Source organism: Ovis aries, chromosome 1 (genome assembly GCF_016772045.2).
Source record: "Ovis aries strain OAR_USU_Benz2616 breed Rambouillet chromosome 1, ARS-UI_Ramb_v3.0, whole genome shotgun sequence".
NCBI classification, from domain to species: Eukaryota; Metazoa; Chordata; class Mammalia; order Artiodactyla; family Bovidae; genus Ovis; species Ovis aries.
This window is the reverse complement of record NC_056054.1, coordinates 46,562,745-46,585,203: the sequence shown is the minus strand read 5'-3', so window position 1 is coordinate 46,585,203 and position 22,459 is coordinate 46,562,745. Positions and strand designations below refer to the sequence as shown.

The 22,459-nt window shown below is 37.2% G+C and overlaps 1 protein-coding gene across 6 annotated transcripts in view; it reads left to right on the top strand.

Annotated features, from left to right (window-relative positions):
* PTGER3 (prostaglandin E receptor 3) overlaps nucleotides 1-19,771 on the top strand; it is a 231,102-nt gene extending 211,331 nt beyond the window's left edge. For 3 of the 6 annotated variants that reach the window (XM_060410861.1, XM_027971126.3, XM_012173631.5), the window contains one exon: nucleotides 4,987-5,319. In XM_060410861.1, coding sequence (XP_060266844.1) covers nucleotides 4,987-5,074 — 88 coding nt within the window. In that variant the 3' untranslated portion in view covers nucleotides 5,075-5,319. Of the gene's footprint in view, nucleotides 1-4,986; nucleotides 5,320-18,984 lie in introns of those variants that run through there. The other 3 variants (XM_060410844.1, XM_027971112.2, XM_027971130.3) reach the window with 2 other exon arrangements.
* Nucleotides 19,772-22,459: the final 2,688 nt, after the last annotated feature.

Sequence of the window (22,459 nt, the reverse complement as noted above, 5' to 3'; positions counted from 1 at the left end):
TTTAATATCATATCTATATTGTATATGATTCACATTTCTAGAATGAACTAATGACATCTGATCTGCTCTCTGCCAAATGGTATAGAGACTCCCCTCTGGGAGGACCCTAGGTGCCCAGCTATGCTGATGACCTGGGAGATAGGTCTATCCAACACTGGATGCAGTGTCAGAAAACTTATTTGAATGTAGATTTAAGTCATGATCTCCAAACAGCTTATCAGTAGTCCAACTTCCTTTAAAAGAATCTTCAACTGTAAGAAAGGGTAAAAAGGGGGGCTATTTTTGGCTCCTGAAAGTCCCAATATTTCAGATAACCTCTTTTCTTAGAAGGTTAAATTTTACTTCTTACCAAACTCACCCTGGCCAATATCTAGATTCTCAGATCCAAGGGGCTTTCACCAATTTCATTCACTTATTCTCCTTCATCTATTTCTCACTGGTTAAGCACCTATGAAGTGCAAGATACTGGAAATACTAGTTGAGTATGATGTCATTCCCCACACCACCTCCACACTCAATCTATTCAGGGCTAAGAGGAATGAAGAAAACAAACATGTGATACAGATTCCCTCCAAGCTCATTGAAAACTTTAACTTAAGGAAATAATTCCAGAAGGTATAAAAAATGTTAAGAAATGAAACATTTTTTCTTTATATTTGAAATAAAATAAGCTTTAAGAGCAATAAATATAAAATGAACAGCAGACACCACAAGAGGAAATTTTTTTGCTTATAAAACTGTAAAGATTCTTATTGTATTAGTTCATTAGTCAGTGCTATTTGCATTAGTTACCTTTTAACTGAATTCTATCCATAACTGAGAAGCAAATAGTCTGGCAAAGTCCACACAGTTTTCTCAAAGACATATAGCCAAAATATGGCCAAAGCTATAAAAGACTGGTTATTCACAGGTTGTTTGCAACCGCATAGACTGTAGCCCTCAGGCTCCCCTGTCCCTGAAATTTTCCAGGCAAGAATACTAGAGTGGATTGGCATTTCCTACTCCAGGGGATCTTCCCAACCCAGGGACTGAAGCCATATCTTACATCTCCTGCATTGACAGGCATATATTTTACCACTGTGCCACCCTGGGAAGCCCAGTCAACATGGATAGCTTGTGACAATTACTCAAATAAGCATGCCATTGGTGGGCCAGGTGATGCTGTTACCAGAGGAGTATAAATGTATTCTAAAGGATTTTTGACTTGAGCAAGATTTGAAATGAGTAAGAAGTTTTTTGAACAAAATGATTCTGCAGTTTTCATAAGCCAAGAACTCTTCAAAATACATCTCTGAGGCATTGCATAAATATTTAGAGCCTGGTTGAATTCCTTGCTATTCCTTTAACACGCTTCAGTGTATGTATATCTGATACCTTTGTTGTTCTTTCTGAATGAAATAGCCTCCAGCCGCAGGTGCCTGTCAAACTCAAATATCATCGCTTCTATGAAGCATCACACAGGGATCAACAGAAATCTCTCCGGCTGAATTAATTCCTCCCCACTCCGAGTGCCCACAGCATTTTGTGATTTGCCGTTCAAATTGCACTTATTGTGCTATATTATCCTTACTGGTATATATATCTCTGTTCCCTAAAAGACTGTGACCACAGGACCCAACAGTACCTGATACATCTTAAAGCCTCCATATAGACAGGTTTAATGTTTGAATCATCCTATTTTTTCTCCATTTCTCTGTGTCACGATAATACCAAGTTCATCCAGTTTTGGCTAACTTCATGATGTACAGTGTTAAAAAGTTCTAATCTGACAATTGAGATATAGATTATTCTCAATTAGTCACAAATTTATCTTGGAAAAAAGCATGGAGTTGTAGTTTTAAGAGATTTTGTGGTTTGGGGCAGTCGACTTACCTGCATGGCTTCAGTTTCTTCATCGAGAAAATGAGGACTAAATAATCTGTACATTCCCATCTTCTCCTAGTCTATGAACCAATGTCCTTTCCTGAATTCATGTAAAATTAATGGTCTAGATTTAATTTTTTAGTGCTGGGTCTTTGTTGCTTTCTCCAGTTGTGGTGAGCAGAGCCCAGGCCTCTCAATGTGGTGGCTTCTCTTGCTGCGGAGCACAGGCTCTAGGCATACAAGCTTCCATAGTTGCAGCATGCGGGTCCAAGGGCATGCAGTCTTCAGTAGTTGTGGTTTGCAGGCCTAGTTGCTCCATGGCACGTGGGATCTTCTCAGACCAGAGATTGAACCGGCAGACCCTGCATTGTCAGACAGATTCTTATTCACTCTGCCACCAGGGAAATCCTAGGTTTTGTTTTGTTTTAATTTTGTTTCCTGTTCCTCTGCTCTGTTTTTTCTTAAAAAAAAAAAATCAAATTGAAATTCTTTACAGTTTACTATGATGTCATTAGAGCTCTGAAAGTCACAGATACAGACTCAATCCCTTACTCTGACACTGACTAAACTAACCGGATAACCTGGCCAATTTCAGCTTGACTAAGCTTCAGTTTCCTCATGTGTGAAATGAGAATAATAGTGATAGTGGTGGTTTCATAGAGTTGTGCATAATCTTCTTCTGTATTTCTTATGACTCTCTGCAGTTGCAAGTTGTATAGGGATGCAAAGGTCTTAGTAACACGAATATGCTCACTCACAAATTAATTAGGGGAAAAAGTGGAAGCAATGACAGATTTTATTTTCTTGGGCTCCAAAATCACTTTGGACAGTGACTACAATCACTAAATGAAAAGATGCTTCCTCCTTGGAAGAGAAGCTATGACCAAACTAGACCCTGTCCTAGAAAGCAGAGACATCATTTTGTCAACAAAAGTCCACATAGTCAAATCTATGGTTTTTCCAGTAGTCATGTATGGATGTGAGAGTCGGACTATAAAGAAAGTTGAGTGCCAAAGAACTGATGCTTTCAAATTGTGATGCTGGAGAAGGCTTGAGAGTCCCTTGGACTGCAAGGAGATCAAACCAATCAATCCTAAAGGAAATCAGCCCTTAATAATAACTGAAAGGACTGATGGTTGGGCTGAAGCTCCAATACTTTGGCTACCTGATGCCAAGAGCCAACTCATTGGAAAAGACTCTGATGCTGGGGAAGATTGAAGGCAAAAGGACATGGGAGTGGCAAAGAATGAGATGGTTAGATAGCATCATCAACTCAATGGATATGAATTGGAACAAACTCCCGGAGACAGAGAAGCCTGGCATGCTGCACGTTGTAAAAAGTTGGATATGACTTAGAAACTGAACAACAACTATTTTCTCCCATTCTATAAAATGTAATCTATTTCTTGCTGATTGCCAGATATCATAAACATCTGATAATACAGTGCAAATATAGTACCAAGTACTGCACCAGTACCATTTGTAATACAGCCATGAAAAATTACCTGAAGAAGAAAGAACTAATAAAAATATAGCAGACTAGGTACATCAAAATTGCTGGATAGAATATGGGAATAAATAGATAAATCTCTACGATATTTATCACAAAAAGCAACTATATTTATGATCATACGGCAAAAAGTTTCTAAAGGGTGTTATTAGGTACTGTGATGCAGTCTTTAAATGCTCAAACTTAATTATTTAACTCCTTTCTTTTACTAAGAAGTATTTATGGAAGCTATGAGCAAAAGGCAGAGAAGGCAATGGCACCCCACTGCAGTACTCTTGCCTGGAAAATCCCATGGACGGAGGAGCCTGGTGGGCTGCAGTCCATGGGGTCACTGGGAGTTGGACACGACTCAGTGACTTCACTTTCACTTTTCACTTTCATGCATTGGAGAAGGGAATGGCAACCCACTCCAGTGTTCTTGCCTGGAGAATCCCAGGGACGGCAGAGCCTGGTAGGTTGCCGTCTATGGGGTCGCATAGAGTCGGACACGACTGAAGCAACTTAGCAGCAGCAGCAGCATGAGCAAAAAGATGAAATTCAGCATGAAAATAGGAGTGCCTACCCAGTGGGCATCGTAGGGCTGGCCAGGGACAGTGAGAGGCAGCAAAGATGATCTTCACCTAGCTCTCAGCTCTGCCTCTGGCCAACTCTAGAGGTTACCTTTATTAGCCAAGTGAGAAAGCAATGGAGAAAAACACGAAGACTCATGGTCTGTGTATGTTTGACATCTAGCAATTTATTACAATTTCAACCTAAGCTGTATTGTGCTTAGCCACTCAGTTGTATCCGACTCTTTGAGACCCCATGGACTGTAGCCCACCAGGCTCCTCTGTCCTTGGGGATTCTCCAGGCAAGAATACTAGAGTGGGTTGCTATGCCCTTCTCCGGGTGATCTGCTCAACCCAGGCATCAAACCCAGGTCTCCTGTATTGCAGGCAGATTCTTTACCAACTGAGCCAAAACCTAAGCATCTCTATTCAAATATGAAAAACAAACTGATAATTTCAAAACTTCAGTAGAACTTTGGTAAATGTTCATTTAATTTATTTCTCTTACATTTTGTAATAACGGTAAATTTATTAACTTTCTATGCTATTAATATTACAAAGTTTCACTGCTGATAAAGCAAAAGTTGGCCAAGTCTGCTTAGGTAGTCAGAGATCAGCTGGCTCCCTTACTCTAAGACATAATAGTAAGGATGATAACTGCCCCTTTTTTATCACCAGTAATCTTAAATACTTGATATCTTCATTCTAATTCTCATTATAATCTTTTCAGGATAGATTTTGTTGCTTCCAGTTTACAGATAAGAAATTTGAGGCGAAAGAAATTAAAAAAAATGTCACCAGAGTCGCTGGTTGTCTTCCTAACTCCACAGCCTCTTTCACTATGTTCAACTCCTTTCTTTGCCAAAATTCAGGTTCGAATGTATTTGCTAATAATAGAAGTACACCTACAGAGAAGAATCTTTAGAGTATAAGTTTATCTTTGAACAAAAGTGGTAATTTTAAACCTTTTTTTCATTTTGCATCTCAATTATTATTACTGGTAAATTTAAGAAATCAAGTTTAAAAGTTATGCATTTATTTCACTGTTGTTCTCTTTTTCTACAGACTTTCTGGAGAAATACTAAAGAACAATGACCAAAAACCATGTTGCACCAAAAATAAAATAGAAAAAAGAAAAAAAGTCTGCAATTAATAAATCCCTAAACTCAGTAGGGATTGAGTTTCCCACTCAATCCCTCTCCCATATCATTTTAACAACTGAAATGTGAACTACAAAGAGATTCAGTGAACTTTCTAGGGTCATTGAGTTCAACGTCTGCTGAGAAAACACACCAACTGTTCTTGCCCTGTCTGTGGATTTTGATAGCTATCTTTGATCCAAGCATATTGTAGTGAAAATATGAAATTTATTTTTTAATAAAACAATAAAAACAACTGAATTTGTGTGTTATGAGCAACCATTTACTTCCACTTATAGCAGCTTTGGTCATGGATTGCTTGCGAAGGCATTTCCATATGGGCAATGTAAATTACATAAACAAAGACTATAAACATTTACATATTTGATGTCATATTAAAGTTGCAGCAAAAGAAATATTTCCTGTTAGTTGAAGACTGAGAATAACCTATGTGGAAATTTCAGAATTGAATCTATTGGCTCTATAAAGGGATCAGGACTTGTCTTTTTTTATATTTTGAAATTAGAAGATAGAAAAACTAATACTGTCAACTTTTTAGCAAGGCAGTAGAAAGCATAGTTACATTTCACACTATATTCTTTGAAGGATTTATTTTAACTTACTAAAACTGCTTCAGAATACAAAGGTTAAAAAGGACCCTACAATTTTTAAGTTGATTTTCAGGACCGAAAGTTTCTCTTTAGGAGGTGATACATTTCTTCATTAAAATTGTAAAGCTGAAAGGCATCTATCTAAAAGAGTTGCTGAGTTGCCATCTAAACTAAATAGAAAGAAGAAAGTGAAAAAGTTGTCTTAAAACTCAACATTCAGAAAACTAAGATCATGGCATCCGGTCCCATCACTTCATGGCAAATAGATGGGGAAACAATGAAAACAGTGACTGACTTTATTTTTTGGGGCTCCAAAATCATTTCAGATGGTGACTGCAGCCATGACATTAAAAGACACTTGCTCCTTGGAAGAAAAGCTGTGACCAACCTAGATAGCATATTCAAAAGCAAAGACATTACTTTGCTGACAAAGGTCCATCTAGTCAAGGCTATGGTTTTTCCAGTAGTCATATATGGATGTGAGAGTTGGGCTATAAAGAAAGCTGAGCACTGAAGAACTGATGCTTTTAAACTGTGGTATTGGAGAAGACTCATGAGAGTCCCTTGGACTGCAAGGAGATCCAACCAGTCCATCCTAAAGGAGATCAGCCCTGAACATTCATTGGAAGGACAGATGCTAAAGCTGAAACTCCAGTACTTTGGTCACCTGATGCGAAGAGTCAACTCATTGGAAAAGACCCTGATGTTGGGAAAGACTGAAGGCAGGAGGAGAAGGGGACAACAGAGGACGAGATGGTTGGATGGCATCACCAACTTTATGGACATGAGTTTGAGCAAACTCTGGGAGTTGGTGAAAGACAGGGAAGCCTGGCATGCTGCAGTCCATGGGGTCTCAAAGAATCGGACACAACTAAGCAACTGAACTTAACTGAACAACAATCAAACAAGTTTTGTGTTCTTTCTTTTATTTTTCACTGTTAGATTTAGCAGATGTGAGAAGCAGTTTAAAAATGCATACACCAATCTATGAGTGACCTCAAGAAAGAAACCATTTCCCAAGAGAAAGAAACCTTTAGGATTATTCCGAATATAATAAACTCCCAATATATTTTCATACAATGAGCATCTATTGTGTCAGTAAATATGCCAACACACAGATAAGACAGTCCATACGAAAATGTCCTTTACTATCCTTCAACTCCATGCATGCACGCGTGCATGCTAATTGCTTCAGTCATGCCCAACTCTTTGCGACTCTATGGACTATAGCCTGCCAGGCACCTCTGTCCATGGGATTCTCCAGGCAAGAATGCTGGCATGGGTTGCCATGTCCTCTTCCAGGGGATCTTCCTGACCCAGGGATCAAACCTACATCTCCTGTGGCTCCTGCATTGAAGGATTCTTTATGCTGAGCCACCAGAGGAAGCCCATCCTCTGACAACAAATTGTTCCTGACAACAAACAGGTTCCACCAGAGGAACCCCATATGAGTCTCAAATTCACTGATTCTATATCCTTTCCAATATCTTTCCCCACAACCAATGTTCTTACTTCCCTCCTTGCCTCAATCAAATTTCCTGAACCGTCTTTATTATCATCTCCTTGCATATAACGTTGACTTCTTTCCCCTGACAGGTTAGCAGAATTAAAGAAGTTACAGGTTAAAAAAGTGTATGTGTTTGTCAAAAAATCATCAAATTGTACACAATTGTTATCATTTCTTTGCATGTAATTTACCCTTATAAAACTTTAGACAAATATTGAAATTTAGTTAACAAATTTGCTTTTTGAAGTGTATGGATTAGCAATGTTAAACCTTGCTTACATAAATGAGTAAATAAAGGTAATGGAGCAGTATCTTAAGAGGGAATTACAAATATGGAAAGAAGGGACATTAGTATTGGATTGAGATGGAAAGCATTGCTATAAACTCATGGATTTTAATCTCTACCATTCTCACTAGGTAAATCTACAAATAATATATATAGGCACCTATGTGTATATGTGCACATAAACAGGTACATATATAAGATGTGTTCACTGAGATTGTCTAAAATTTATCACATAGCATTAGCATGAGCACACCTAATACCTAGAGCTTGATTACATTTTACATTTTGCGTTAAAAGGAACTTAGAGTTCTTAAAGAAAAAAATGACTCCAGGGCTGTATCAGAGGGGCAAGTGTGATTATAAAGGAAATTACTTGGAAAATTGGCAAAAGTCCAATATGGATGGTAGAGTTAATAACAGTGCTTATCAATATCAATTTTCCTAATTTTATTAACTGTATCATGGTTATATAAGAGAATGCCCCTTTTTTGAGAATATATTCACTGAACTATTCAATAGTATATAGTTATCAGTTTCTTCAATTTACTGTCAAATGATTTAGAAAAAAATCATCTATTTAAAGGGAAAGACAGAAACAGAGAGAAAAAGAAAAGGGGAATGAGAGAGAGAAAGAATGATAGATGTCAATGGGAGAAACTATAAACAACCAATTAATATACGTAAAAGTTATTTCCTTTACTCTTGTTGCTGTCAATTTGAAGTTACATCAAAGAAAAAGGTTACATTAATGAATATCCTCTTTGGCTTCTTGTGTCAGTCAGTATAAGAGCCAACATTCTTATAAAGTCTCCACATCCTTCTGTGTACTCTCCTTACCTCTCGGATTGCATCTTCTCCATCTCTCTCTCCCTCTTTCAATGCTTTGTTGTCAGGCGTCCTTGTTACATGCAGATATCTATCTCCTTTAAATTTGTGTAGGATCTCATCTCCTCAATTATACCATCCTACTCTCCATTACACCCTTCCCTTCCACTCCCACATTCCTGACCCCCTTCACCCATATTACATTTTTTTCCCATGGCATGTGTTACAAACATCTGTGTGACTTACATGGCTTACTTCTGTCTTGTCTCCACTCTCTAGAATGTAAGTTCCACAGGACAGGAGTTTGCTGCCTTTCCTGACTTATCTTAAGAACTTGGACAGTACAAGACACTCTATAAATATTTTTTGAATAGAAGAATGGCTGTTATCAGATTGTTAGATTACCTTCAGGAAACATTTACTCTTTGGGATATGAATCCTTAAGAATATTTTTTTCTTTATGGTGCTTAGATCACTGTAGCTAAATGCCTATTAGGCACTCATATGATCACGTTAAAAGGTACAGTTTCTAAGTATTTGTTTTTGAAGCATGTAAACAATTGGAATAATTTGAGGAGTTTAGACATGTTGCTTAGGAAAGCCATCTGGCTCTCCCAGGAAGGCAGTAAGTTGCTCTGGGTCCCTCTTTTCATTATCTCCTCCTCCACTCTGAAGATGTGGAAATGAGGAGTTGACTCACACAGATCAAACTCATGAGAAACTGGTGACAAGGCCAACTTAAAGAGTTGCCGCAGGTATCAGAAACTTGAATCTTATATTCGGCTTATTCTCTTTCTATAAGAAATTGACATGAAGTCCAACAGATGTGTACAGTCAGTCACCTCTTTTTGTGGAATCAGAACAAAAGGAAGGAGTTAGTCAAATTATGCCAGGTCAATGCTCATATTTTTCCGTCTGAAGACAGAATGTCTAAGGATAAAGTATTGGAAAATCCAGTTCCCTGCATAGGGCATTTTCTCACTTTGTGTTGTTGAAATGAAAAGTATTACATGTGGGTCTGGAGGACTTCCTCTTTCAAGTTTTCACATTAATAATCAGTTCACATATTTCTTTCCTTAGCTATGTTAATACCTTATCTGAGCCACAGTCAAGCCCTATTGTTATTGGTTTCCAAAGAAAATCATGTCCTTCTTTGAAAGATGACTTTCCAGGTTACTGATCTTACCTACTCTGTGCTAAATTTATTATACTAGCTGTTAAGATTTGGGATGAGGTGGTTGCTCCACTGTAACTCATGGCATTTTTACTACAATTAAATGATTTTTTTAAATTAACAAAAGTTGTTTAATCAAATCAAAAATTGTTTGAACTAAGTTAAACTTTATAAAGTTCCAAAATCTCACTGACTGGTTACAGACTAAATGAAGTAGATATAATTTCTTCTACTAAGTACAAGTAAAAGTCCTTGACATTATATATGAAACAAATATCAGAACATTGTGAAGGTAGTGAGAAAACGAAAGACCAGCTATGGATTTTGAAACCCTCAAAAGACCATGTGGCAAATTCCCTGAGTTTTCTTTCTGACTTGTATATCCTTACTGGGTGGTGCTAGAGAAGCCATAACCCAGAAAAGTCAGTAAGAATTGGTTTAAAAGAAAATAAATCAATAAATAAAAGCCCATTCTCTCTAGCAAAGGACAAAGAAAGGGACAGCATGAAAAGAGAAAAATTTTTTTAGACAATAACTACCCTAACACAGAAATACATCATGGAACAAAATGAAGCTCTAGCTCCATTGTTCAGTAACTAAAGTTGTGTCTGACTCTTTGCTACCCCATGGACTGCAGCACGCCAGGCTTTCTTGTCCCTCACTATCTCCTAGAGTTTGCTCAAACTCATGTCCATTGGGTCGATGATGCATCCAACCATCTCATCTTCTGTTGTCTCCTTCAGAGTTCCATTACTATTAGCAAAAGCTGAGATGGGAGCCTAGGATTCCACCCTTGCCAGGATATAATAAGGCGCTGCCAACATGGTATCTGAGAAGCCAGGTAGAGAAGCAGAACTCTCATCCTCACCTAGCAGTCAGAAGCCTCTCCCTACAGTGTCAGTAGAAGCCACTGAGGGATTCCCACCTGACTGCAATGAGGTGATACTGGAGAAGGCTGATTGGGGAACTTTCCCTACCAGCCAGCACTGAAACAGCTTCCCTCCTGTAGTGTCAGTGGAGGTCAAAACCAAGTGAAAGTCAAGTGGGAAGCAAAGGCACCCCTTCCATACCCAATGAGAAAACTGTCATGGAGACTGAGTAGGGAGCCTGAAATCTCACCTCCATTCAGCAGTAATGAGGCAGCCCTAAGGTATCAACAGAGGACAAATGGGGACCTGAACCTTTATCCCCCACTGGCAGTACTGAGGAAGTATCCCTGCCCCCCATGACACAGTATCAGGGAGGGCAGATAAACGAGATTTAGATATGACCTAGAGTCTCACAACATAACACCCAAAATGTCCAGGATAGAATTAAAAAATCACACATTATACTAAGAACCAGAAAAATCTCAGTATGAGTGAACAAAGACATTCAACAAATGCCAATACTAATATGACCCAGATGTTGAAATTATGTCACGAGGATTTTAAAAGAGCCATTATGAAAATGTCTCAATAAGCAACTATAAATACACTTGAAACAAATGGAAAAGTGGAAAACATCAGCTCAGAAATGGAAAATATAAAGAAGAGCCAAGTAGAAATTTAAAAACTGAAAAAATAATTGAAGTAAAAAGCTCAGTGGGTGTCTCAGAAGTGGAATGGAGAGGACAACTCTAGAAAATGAAAAACAAAGAAATCGACTTGAAAGCAACAAGAGAGAAATGACACTCTACCTACCAGGTGAAAGGCCACTTTGAGTGATAATGGATTTCTCATTCCCATGGAAGTGAGAAAGAAATGTTACATTTTCAGATAATGAAAGAAAAGAAACATCAACCCCAAATGCTGTATCTGGCTTCCACAAGTAAATCCTGTATATTCTTCTTAATGATTGTTGAGGAAAAAGACATGTTCAGATGAATGAAACCTGAGAGAATTTGTCATCAGCAGAACCTAAGCTAAACTAATGACTAAAGGAAGTCTTTGAATAAGAAAGGAAATTATGAAGAAGAAATTGTAGAACATGAGACAACTGTCTGTAAAGACAAAAGAGCTGCGTTCTCCTCTTAAACATTCTAAATTTTGTTTAAACAGTTGAAACAAAAAATACAATATTCTATTATGTGAATCTCATTGCCTGTAGAGGAAGAAATTAAAAAATAAAATAAAAGGACTTATACAGAGTCACGTGTTCTATATTTGATTTCAGTATCAGTAAATCTTTGTGCTTATGGAAGAATTCTATATCTTGATTGTAGTTGTGGCTACAGGAAACTACACATATAATAAAATAACATACCTACAAACAACATTTATTAATGTAAATTTCCTGGTTTTGCAACTTTTGTAAATCTTCATTTCAAAATAAACAACCAATAATAAGCTTCAAAAATTTCTTTAATAGGCCATATTCAGAAACATCTTCTGTGAGAAAACATAAAACACACACTAGAGTAGGTATAAAATCATAGAGCAGATTTCCTGAGTAACTAATTGAAGTGTTCTTGTCTTTTTTTTATAGTTATTTATGGCCTGTTTTGGAGAATGCAATCCTGTTTTGATGCTAATGTTATTATCAATTTCTTCAATAATTAACCTGTGTAAAAGCTCATGGGTCCAGACTTGTGGACACAGTTGGGGAAGGAGAGAGTGGGATGGGGTTCAGGATGGGGAACACGTGTATACCTGTGGGATTCACATTGATGTATGGCAAAACCAATACAATATTGTAAAGTAATTAACCTCCAATTAAAATAAATAAATTTATATTAAAAAAAGAAAAATGTATATTATCATATGTAAAACAGATAGCTAGTGGGAATTTTCTGTATAACACAAGGAGCTCACCAACAACAAAGAGGAGTGGGATGGGGAGGCATGGGAGGGAGGCTCATGAGAAAGGGAATATATGTACACTTATGGCTGATTCACACTGTTGTATGGCAGAAGCCCACACAACATTTTAAAACAACTATCCTTCCATTAAAAATAAAATTTAAAAAGGTTTTTAAAAAGCTCATGAATCATTTTGACTGGATGACTATCACTGACACCTTTTTAGCATTCCCTGAAGAAAGAAAAAGGAAAACTCAAGCATTACCTTCAGCTATCAGAGTATAGCAGCAAATACCTTGGAATTCTGAAAGCACCATTTTTCTTTTTCAGCAAAGTGAAAAAGAACTAGCACAGGAGTCTCAGGATCTATTACTGGCACAAAAAGATAGTGGCATCTAACTGTGACAGCCAAATACATCCAGGCCTTATCCCTTAACTGTGTCTAATTTTCTTGTCTACAGTGAAAATCCATCCTGCCCTTCTGACCTATAGTATATATTTTTAAAGTTTCTACAAAGTGCAGATCACTCCCTTGGATTTGACCCTATCTTCCCCGTGAAGTCTTTTTCTAACTGTGTGATCTTCTCTACTGGCACAATTGATTCAACTAGTATAGGATTCTCTTTCTTATCCTAATTTGAAATCGAGATCCATAGATTCAAATTGGATGAACTTAAGGTCCAATTTTCTATATCTATTAGTTTTTTCAATTATGAAACATTCCAAACATACAAAAACACCCAATTACTCCTTGTCCTGAGTGAATGTGTTAACATTTTCTATATTTTTTAAATTTTTTCTAAAATAATTACTAAAAATTTGATACAGATATAATGAGAGACTAGTACAAGAGACATCTGGTTTCCCTGGTGGCTCAGCTGGTAAAGAACCCACCTGTCAAGGAAAGAGATGCAAGAGACACCAGTTCAATCCCTGGGTCTGAAAGATGCCCTGGAGAAGAAAATGGCAGCCCACTCCAGTATTGCTGCCTGGACAGTTCCGTGGACAGAGGAGCCTGGTGGCTATCTAGATGGAGTCCATGGGGTAGCAAAGAGTCAGACGCAACTGAGCACACATGCCTCAGCTGGACCACAAGACATATCAGTCATAAAACAACGGCCAAAATTTTGTCATGTTCACTGAATCTGTTCTTTATTTAATTTTTAAAATTGTGGTAAAAACATAACATAAAGTTTAGCATCATAACCATTCTTAAGTGCACAACTTAGTAGTATTAGCCATATTCCTACTGTTATACAATGAATCTCCAGAAGTTTTTCATCTGGTAAAACAGAAAGTCTATGCTCTTTGAACAATTCATTTTTTCCTTCCCCCAATCCCTGGAAACCACAACTCAACTTTCCGTTTCTATGAATTTGTCTATTATAAATGCCACATGTAGGTGGAACTATACAGTATTTGTTTTTTTATATATCTGGCTAATTTCATTTAGCATAATGTCCTGAAGGTTCATCTGTGTTGTAGCACATGATAGAATTTCCTTCATGAATAACAGCCCAATATATGTATTACCACATTTTCTTTATATATTCATTGGTTAATGGACATCTGGGTTACTTCTGTTTCTTAGCTGTTATAAGTACTGCTTCAGTGAACATGAGTGTGCAAATATCTCTTTGAAATTGAGTTTTCAATTCTTTTGAATATATGTGCAGAAGTGGAACTGTTGGATCATATGGTAATTATGTTTTTATTTTTTTGAGGATCCTTCATACTGCTTTCCAAAGTGGCTGCATCATTTTACATTCCCATTAACTGTACAAAACTTCTACGATCTCCAACATTTTTTTTTTTTTTGCTATAGTGGCCATCTTAATGGAGGAGGTAATATTTTATTGAAGTTTTCATTTTTCTAATGATTAGTCATGTGGAAGCAATTTTTCATGTACTTGCGAGCCATCTTGTTTTAAAGCAATGTCCATTCGAATCCTTTGCTCATTTTTCAGTTTTGTTGTTGCCGTCGTCATGGTTAGAGTTCTTTATTCATTCTAGATGTAGCTCCTTATCATATATATGACTTGCAAATATTTTCTCCCACCGAAGGTTACCTTTCACTCTGTTGGCTATTTCTTTGATGCACAGATGTTTTTAAATTTGATATAGTTTCATTTGTCTAACTTTGCTCCAGTGTTCTTGGTGTCCTACCAAGAAATCATTGCCAAATCCAATGTCATGAAGCTTTTCCCCTGTGTTTTCGTCTAGTAATTTTATGGTTTCAGGTCCTACAGTTAGAACTTTAATCCATATTGAGTTAATTTTTGGTAAATAATGTAAGGTAAGGGTCTAAACTAATTCTTTTGCAGGTAGATATTCAGTTTTCTCAACATCATCTGTTGAAAAGACTGTTCTTTCTCTCATTGTGTCATCTTGTCATTTTTGTTGATTATTTGACCATATGTGCAAGGGTATGTTTCTGGGTTCTCTATTCTATCCTATTAATTTAATATGCCTGTTTTTATGCCAGTACCACACTGTTTTGATGACTGGCTTTGTTTGAAAATGAAAGTATTAGTCACTAGTCGTGTCCAATTCTTTTCTGACCCAGGATCGAATTTGGGTCTCCTGAATTGCAGGCATATTCTTTATTGTCTGAGCCATCAACTTGAACCATTTTTTAAACAGCTTTTCTTTCTTCTTGGTGCATTTTACAGCAAATATCACACAGCATAATTTTACCCCTACATGATTCAGTATGGTTTTCTAAAATTTATGAGCACTTTCTAACAAAATCACAATATTATTCTCATTCATAATAAAATTGGCGCTATTTGGTATCATCTCATACCTAGTCCAATGTCAAGTGTACAAATTGCCTCCAAAATGTGTTTATTGGTTTTCACCTCAGCTGGTCTCAGCCTGTAGTGAATTGAAGCAGAATTTCAATGCTTACCAGAGCCTGAGGTTGGGCAGCGGCAGGGAAGAGTGCTGAATCCTAACCACTAGATCACCGGGGGCAGTGGCCAGGGGCAAGACGCTGGCCGGTCAACTGTGTAGAAATAATTTCCATATAGAGACAGAAAGTAGTGAAACAAGTGTTTATCGGGAGAAGAAAGAGTACAGAAAGTGTGGATAGACACACAGGCGGGTTCAGAGAGAGTCGCACCCTCTTGGTAGTTTGAATTACTTTCATGGGGCATTTGTTCCGAGTTTCCTCTGACCGAGGAAATCTTGCTTTGCCTGGTTCTGAGTTCATACTCGGTATATCTCAGGGTCCTCCTGTGTGTGTGTGTGTGCATGTCTTGACCAAGATGGATTCTATCTAAGAGGCTTATGAGTAGCCACATCACTTACTATTAGGTGACACCCCCCTCTCTTTTGACCTCCAAGGAAACTTTCTGTGCATATGTAGTTAGGGAGATCTCCTTAACTGAAAATGAGGAATATGCAGACTTTCATCTCTCATCTAAGCAGGACCCACCCTTCTTTCATCCTGCTTTTATGGAGTTTCTGCTATTATGCAGCTTCTGTTCAGCTGGGGTCCCATCTATCTATCTTCTGCTTCAGTTTGTTTAATCAAGATGTAAACAAGTTCCCACTTTAATTTGATTATGTCTCTAAGTTACTTTACACTCAGAGAAGTGTCTCACCTCTCTTTTCCCTTTCCAGACACTGCCTTGTACAAACTGGATTCTTTGTCTTATAGAATGTCTCACATTTTGGATTTCTCTCTTTACTTCCTTGTTCTGTCATTTAACTTATAAATGGAAATTAACTGGTAACAGACTTTATTTTCTTGGGCTCCAAAATCACCGTGGACAGTGACTGCAGCCATGAAATTAAAAGATGCTTGCTGCTTGGGAGAAAAGCAATGACAAATCTAGGCAACATATTAAAAAGCAGAGACATTAGTTTGCCTACAAAGGTCCATATAATCAAAGTTATAGTTTTTCCATAACTTTGTGTAGTCACTCAGTCATATCTGATTCTCTGTGACTCCATGGACTGCAGCATGCCAGGCTTCCCTGTCCTTCACCATCTCCCACAGCTTGCTCAAACTCATGTCCATAGAGTCAGTGATGTCATCCAACCATCTTGTCCTCTGTCGTCCCCTTCTCCTTCTGCCTTCAATCTTCCCCACCACCAAGATCTCTTTTAATGAGTTGGCTCTTCGCATCAGGTGACCAAAGTATTGGAGTTTCAGCTTCAGCGTCAGTCCTTCCAATGAATATTCAGGACTGATTTCCTTTAGATTTGACTGGTTTGATCTCCTTGCAGTCCAAGGGACTCTTGAGAGTCTTCTCCAATACCACACACACAGTTCAAAAGCATCAATTCTTCATTGCTCAGCTTACTTTATAGTCCAGCTCTCACATGCATATGTGACTACTAGAAAAACCATAGCTTTGACTATACGGACCTTCAGTCCCAAAGAATGCTCAAACTACCACACAATTGCACTCATCTCACACGCTAACCAAGTAATGCTCAAAATTATCCAAGCCAGGCTTCAGCAATACGTGAACCGTGTGAAATTCCAGATGTTCAAGATGGTTTTAGAAAAGGCAGAGGAACCAGAAATCAAATTGCCAACATACGCAGGATCATCAAAAGAGCAAGAGAGTTCCAGAAAAAAACAGCTATTTTTGCTTTATTGACTATGCCAAAGCCTTTGACTGTATGGATCACAATAAACTGGAAAATTCTGAAAGAGATGGGAATACCAGACCACCTGACCTGCCTCTCAAGAAACCTGTATGCAGGTCAGGAAGCAACAGTTAGAACTGGACAGGGAACAACAGACTGGTTCCAAATAGGAAAAGGAGTATGTCAAGGCTGTATATTGTCACCCTGCTTATTTAACTTATATACAGAGTACATCATGAGAAACGCTGGGCTGGAGGAAGCACAAGCTGGAATCAAGATTGCCAGGAGAAATATCAATCACCTCAGATATGCAGATGATACCATCCTTATGGCAGAAAGTGAAGAGGAACTAAAAAGCCTCTTGATGAAAGTGAAAGAGGAGAGTGAAAAAGTTGGCTTAAAGCTCAACATTCAGAAAACTCAGATCATGGCATCTGGTCCCATCACTTCATGGGAAATAGATGGGGAAACAGTGGAAACAGTGTCAGACTTTATTTTTTGGGGCTCCAAAATCACTGCAGATGGTGACTGCAGCCATGAAATTAAAAGATGCTTACTCCTTGGAAGGAAAGTTATGACCAACTTAGATAGCATATTCAAAAGCAGAGACATTACTTTGCCAACAAAGGTCTGTCTTATCAAGGCTATGGTTTTTCCAGTAGTCATGTATGGATGTAAGAGTTGGACTGTGAAGAAAACTGAGCACTGAAGAATTGATGCTTTTGAACTGTGTTGTTGGAGAAGACTCTTGAGAGTCCCTTGGACTGCAAGGAGATCCAACCAGTCCATTCTAAAGGAGATCAGTCCTGGGTGTTCATTGGAAGACCTGGTGCTAAAGCTGAAACTCCAATACTTTGGCCACCTCATGCAAAGAGTTGACTCATTGGAAAAGATCCTGATGCTGGGAGGGATTTGGGGCAGGAGGAGAAGGGGATGACAGAGGATGAGACGGCTGGATGGCATCACCGACTTGTTGGACATGAGTTTGAGTGAACTCTGGGAGTTGGTGATGGACAGGGATGCCTGGCGTGCTGCAATTCATGGGGTCGCAAAGAGTCAGACACGACTGAACAAATGAACTGAACTGTCAGCAAAGTAATGTTTCTGCTTTTTAATATGCTGTCTAGGTTGGTTATAGCTTTTCTTACAAGGAGCAAGTTGTCTTTTAATTTCAGTGCTGCAGTCACCATCTGCACTGATTTTGGAGCCCAAGAAAATAAAGTCTGTCACCAGTTAACTTCCATTTATACTTTTAACGACAGAGCAAGGAAGTAAAGAGAGAAATCCAGAATGTGAAAGCGGGACAATTAAAAAGCCTGAGTGCCAAAGAGTTGATGCCTTCAAACTGTGGTGCTGGAGAAGACTCTTGAGAGTCCCTTGGACTGCAAAGAGATCAAACCAGTCAATCCTACAGAAAATCAATCCTGAATATTCCTTGAAAGGACTGATACTGAAGCTGAAGCTCCAATACTTCGGCCACCTGATGGGAAAAACTGACTCACTGGAAAAGACCCTGATGCTCGGAAAGACTGAAGACAGGAGGAGAAGGGGATGATAGGTGATGAAATGGTTGCATGGCATCACTAGCTCAATGGACATGAGTTTGAGTGAACTCTGGGAGGTGGTGAAGGACATCTGGGATCATGCTGCAGTCCATGTGGTCTCAAAGAGTTGGACAAAAAAGCAACTGAATAACAACTGGTGACTTAATCATATGGTCCTTTAATTACAAATTGAAATGAACTCAGAACTTTGATTTTGTAATGCTTGCATGCCATTGTTTAGATTCATTTGCAAATTGCAGACCCTGGGGATTTTCTGCTTCACTGCTCATTCTCAAATCTGCTTCCAGGTTTTCTGTATTTGCAGAATAATACAGTGTTCTCTTTCCTCAGAAGTGGGTATTTACTGACAAAGCATTTGAACCTGGAGCTTGTGGGGTACCAAGGTTGTCCCCATTCATTTCTCACTATTTCTGCCACTGAACTTTGATCATGTTATTGTTCTACTGTTTAAGTGATTTATCATTTGTATTCATAATCTGAAGTTTATGAAAATGTCTTACTTTCTAGTTTTATTTTGATATTGTCAACGGGTTTCTCATTTTCTATCCTAATTGATTCGTTTATTTTTCAGGAGGAATTTTTGGGAGGTTAAAAACCAATCTTGCTGTCAAGATCACATTATTGGAAGTTCTTCAACTTTCTTTTTGTTAAAGAAAGAAAATACTACAAAAACACCTCACATCCCAACCCATTCCATTTTCTCTCCTATACCCATTTCCAAAGGTTAACCCCATGCAGAGGTTGCTACGTCCTATTACCATGCATGCTTTGTACTTTTACTACATGTATATGCATCCATTAAATATGTATACTTTTCTGTGAGTTTACAATATCTACATATCTGTTTTCATATTATATGTATGATTTGCTACTTGTTTTTCTTTACTCAAAGTTGTATTTCTTGATATTTATCCATGTTGAAACATGAAGCTCTAAATTGTTACTTTTAACTGCTATAGTGTATACTATAGTTTGAATAAAACATAATTTGTTAGTCCTCTGCCAAGGGAAAATTATTTCATTTCACTGTAAAAAAAAAAAATCATCTGTATACATGTTTACTTGTGCACATCTGCATGAGTTTCTCTAAGATAGATACCTAGGAGTGAAAGTGCTGGATTAAAGGGCACATGCATCTTCTATGCTCACATTTATGAGGGTTTCCCTCATGTGTGTCCATACTGATGTTTGTGATGTTTTAATTTTTCACATCCCTGTAGGTATGAAATGGTATCTCATTGCTAATTTATTTTACATTTTCCTCATCAAGATGTGAGGTTGAGAATCTTTCCAAATTTTATTGATACTTTAGTTTTCTTCCATGATGTCTGGCAATAAAATTGACAATTTCTCCTGAATTATGTCTCAATTTTGTAATGGCATGTGAAAGTTTTATGAATATGTTCTGGATAATAATGCTCTTTTAGTGTTTTTATTGAATACAACAGATTATTCTAAAGTCTTCTGTGTATCTATCCCTGTGCTGCTCTCTCTGTCTTTATCTCAATAACCCCTTCTCTGCTTACAGCTCAGGCTCTGCCCATGGAAACATCTTTGGAAACAGAGAGCATACTAGCTTTTTCATTTTCCCAGATCTCCATCTCTAACCTCCTATCACTTCCATGACCATCGCTTAAATTTCTTAATGAAACATCCTTTCTTTCTGAAACATTGACTCTCATGCATATAGATGTTAAGAGCAGAAGTATGCTGCCTTTATGACAACCTAATTGTCAGGATCATATTCTTTATTAATGACAAATAGTGTTTTTCCTTTTTTCTGCATGTCTCTTATGCTTTTCCTCTTTCTGGACCTTTCCTGTTCCATGTCTTTATCAGGATCTTGAAGTTTGGTAAATGCAGGAAACAAAATGTTAGGTGTGTGATAAATTATGAGAAGGATGATATGAAAAAGAAATTCCGATTATTTTATATACATAGACCATGTAATAATAGGAGAAGGAAATGGCAGCCCACTCCAGTGTTCTTGCCTGGAGAATCCCAGGGACGGGGAGCCTGGTGGGCTGCCATCTGTGGGGTCGCACAGAGTCCGACACGACTGACGTGACTTAGCAGCAGCAGTAGCATGTAATGATATGAGAATTTGATATTATTGCAAAATAAAACAGTTGAGGTGGCAATGTCAATTTATTGAAATGGGTAGATGTCATAATGAGTCTGGAAAAAAATAAGTTTCTAAGATATACCAGATCGTATTATCACGTTGCCTCCATACACAATACTGATAATAAAGCATAAGTTCCTCTAGAAGATTCTATAAACTTGTAAGTCTGAGCAAGGCTGTTTTAAATACTGACATGTAGTTAAAATATACAGATCAGAGACTTTTTTTGTTTTCTTTCACTTTTCTTTTTGTTTGGCTCTTCTCTTAATATAAACTAGAGAAATAAAGGCACCTGTAAATGCTTAGAGTTAATAATTCAGATCACAGTTTAAACATTTCATTATTTTTCATTTTATTTTTAAACATAGACATCTTTTCAGTTTTATGAATAAAGTCTCCAATTTTGTTTTCTTCTTACTGAAGTTCCTAAAGAAGTAATATTTTAACATTTGAGAATAAAAGACCAAAGATGATGATAACATTCAACTGTAACTGTATTTTATAATCTAGAACAATTTTCTTTTTATAGGCAAATGCATGGAACAATCATGAGTGTTAATTACAATAATATTTGTGGAATAAACAACCAACTTGAGATAATGTATCCAGTCCAAGTTTGAATCCAATATGATTTTTTAATCTAAAACAGAGCTATAATCTAAAAGCAATGTTTAGATTCTGAATGACTCAGATTTAAACAGAAAAAATACTAGCATGTGATATTTAAGATTGTCAAAAATGTGTGATTTTATTTGAAAGATGACAAACATTCTTCAGAATTCCAGGCCTCCTAGTTATTTGAATAGAAATATGTTGGAGGAAGGCTTAAAAACTCTCTTGTTTTCATTAGTTTATACTTGTACCATGAGGGAATTTGCTTAGAAAATTGATAAATTCTCATTTAGCTCAAAAAGTGAAGCCCTAGATTAGGGTTTTTCTCAATGCAAAATGCAAAAGGCTAATAATTCTATTTGAAAAAATGCATCATTATTATTTAATAATAATATTAACAATATTAAATTATTAAAATAATACTAGTATTAAAAATTCATTATTATTGTTTTTCATTCTGTTCAGCCTATATCACAGTGAAAAAAAATAAGTTAATTACCTTAGCGGATTTGTGCCTTATCTGTCCCAAAGTTTTTTGTTCATTTTAATGATAAATGTAATATTTATACTAGCTTCAGGTTGTTACCTTTTACCCCAAATTCTCAATCCCTGATATACAATTGAAACCATTCTCATGAATGGTCCATATAAAAGGGGCAGGCAAGCTTCATACTCTGTAACTTTTTCCAAAAGTTTTTATTTCCAAGTAAATTTGGTCTCCTTTTATCTGCTATTAATTTAGCACCATGAGCTTAATATCATTTATTTAACCAGCTAGTTCATAAATATTTGTATTAAGTCCTTGTATACACTAGGCAATAATTTACTTATGACTAAAGTTTTGAATTCTTTCTTCCTTAAATTAACAAAATTTAGAACTTGTGTTTTTATCCTCAAATATTCTAATAATTTATCTCTTAAAGAAACAAACAAGCCTATATTAATGAGATGACTAAAATTCCCAACTGTCATTTTTGTCTCATCATACTTCTTAGAACTATAAAAAGTGACAGTTTTTATATTTGTGGCACTTCACACATATCAATTATCCTTGTGAAAATCCTACAGACTCTTACTGAGAAATAATACTGCCTCCTCCAATATTCCTGAAGGAGTATAGTCTGTGACTTTGCAGTAGACTCTAGGACAGACAGCAGTGCCAAGAACAAACACCAGTGCCTGCCACTAGGCATGAGAGCCCACGTTCTGGAATGTTCTGGGAGATAGAAGTCATTGGGTAGAAAATAAGATGATCTACATTTCCTCCCAATCCAGCCAAGACTGCTCAATAGGTCCCAAAACAGAAAAG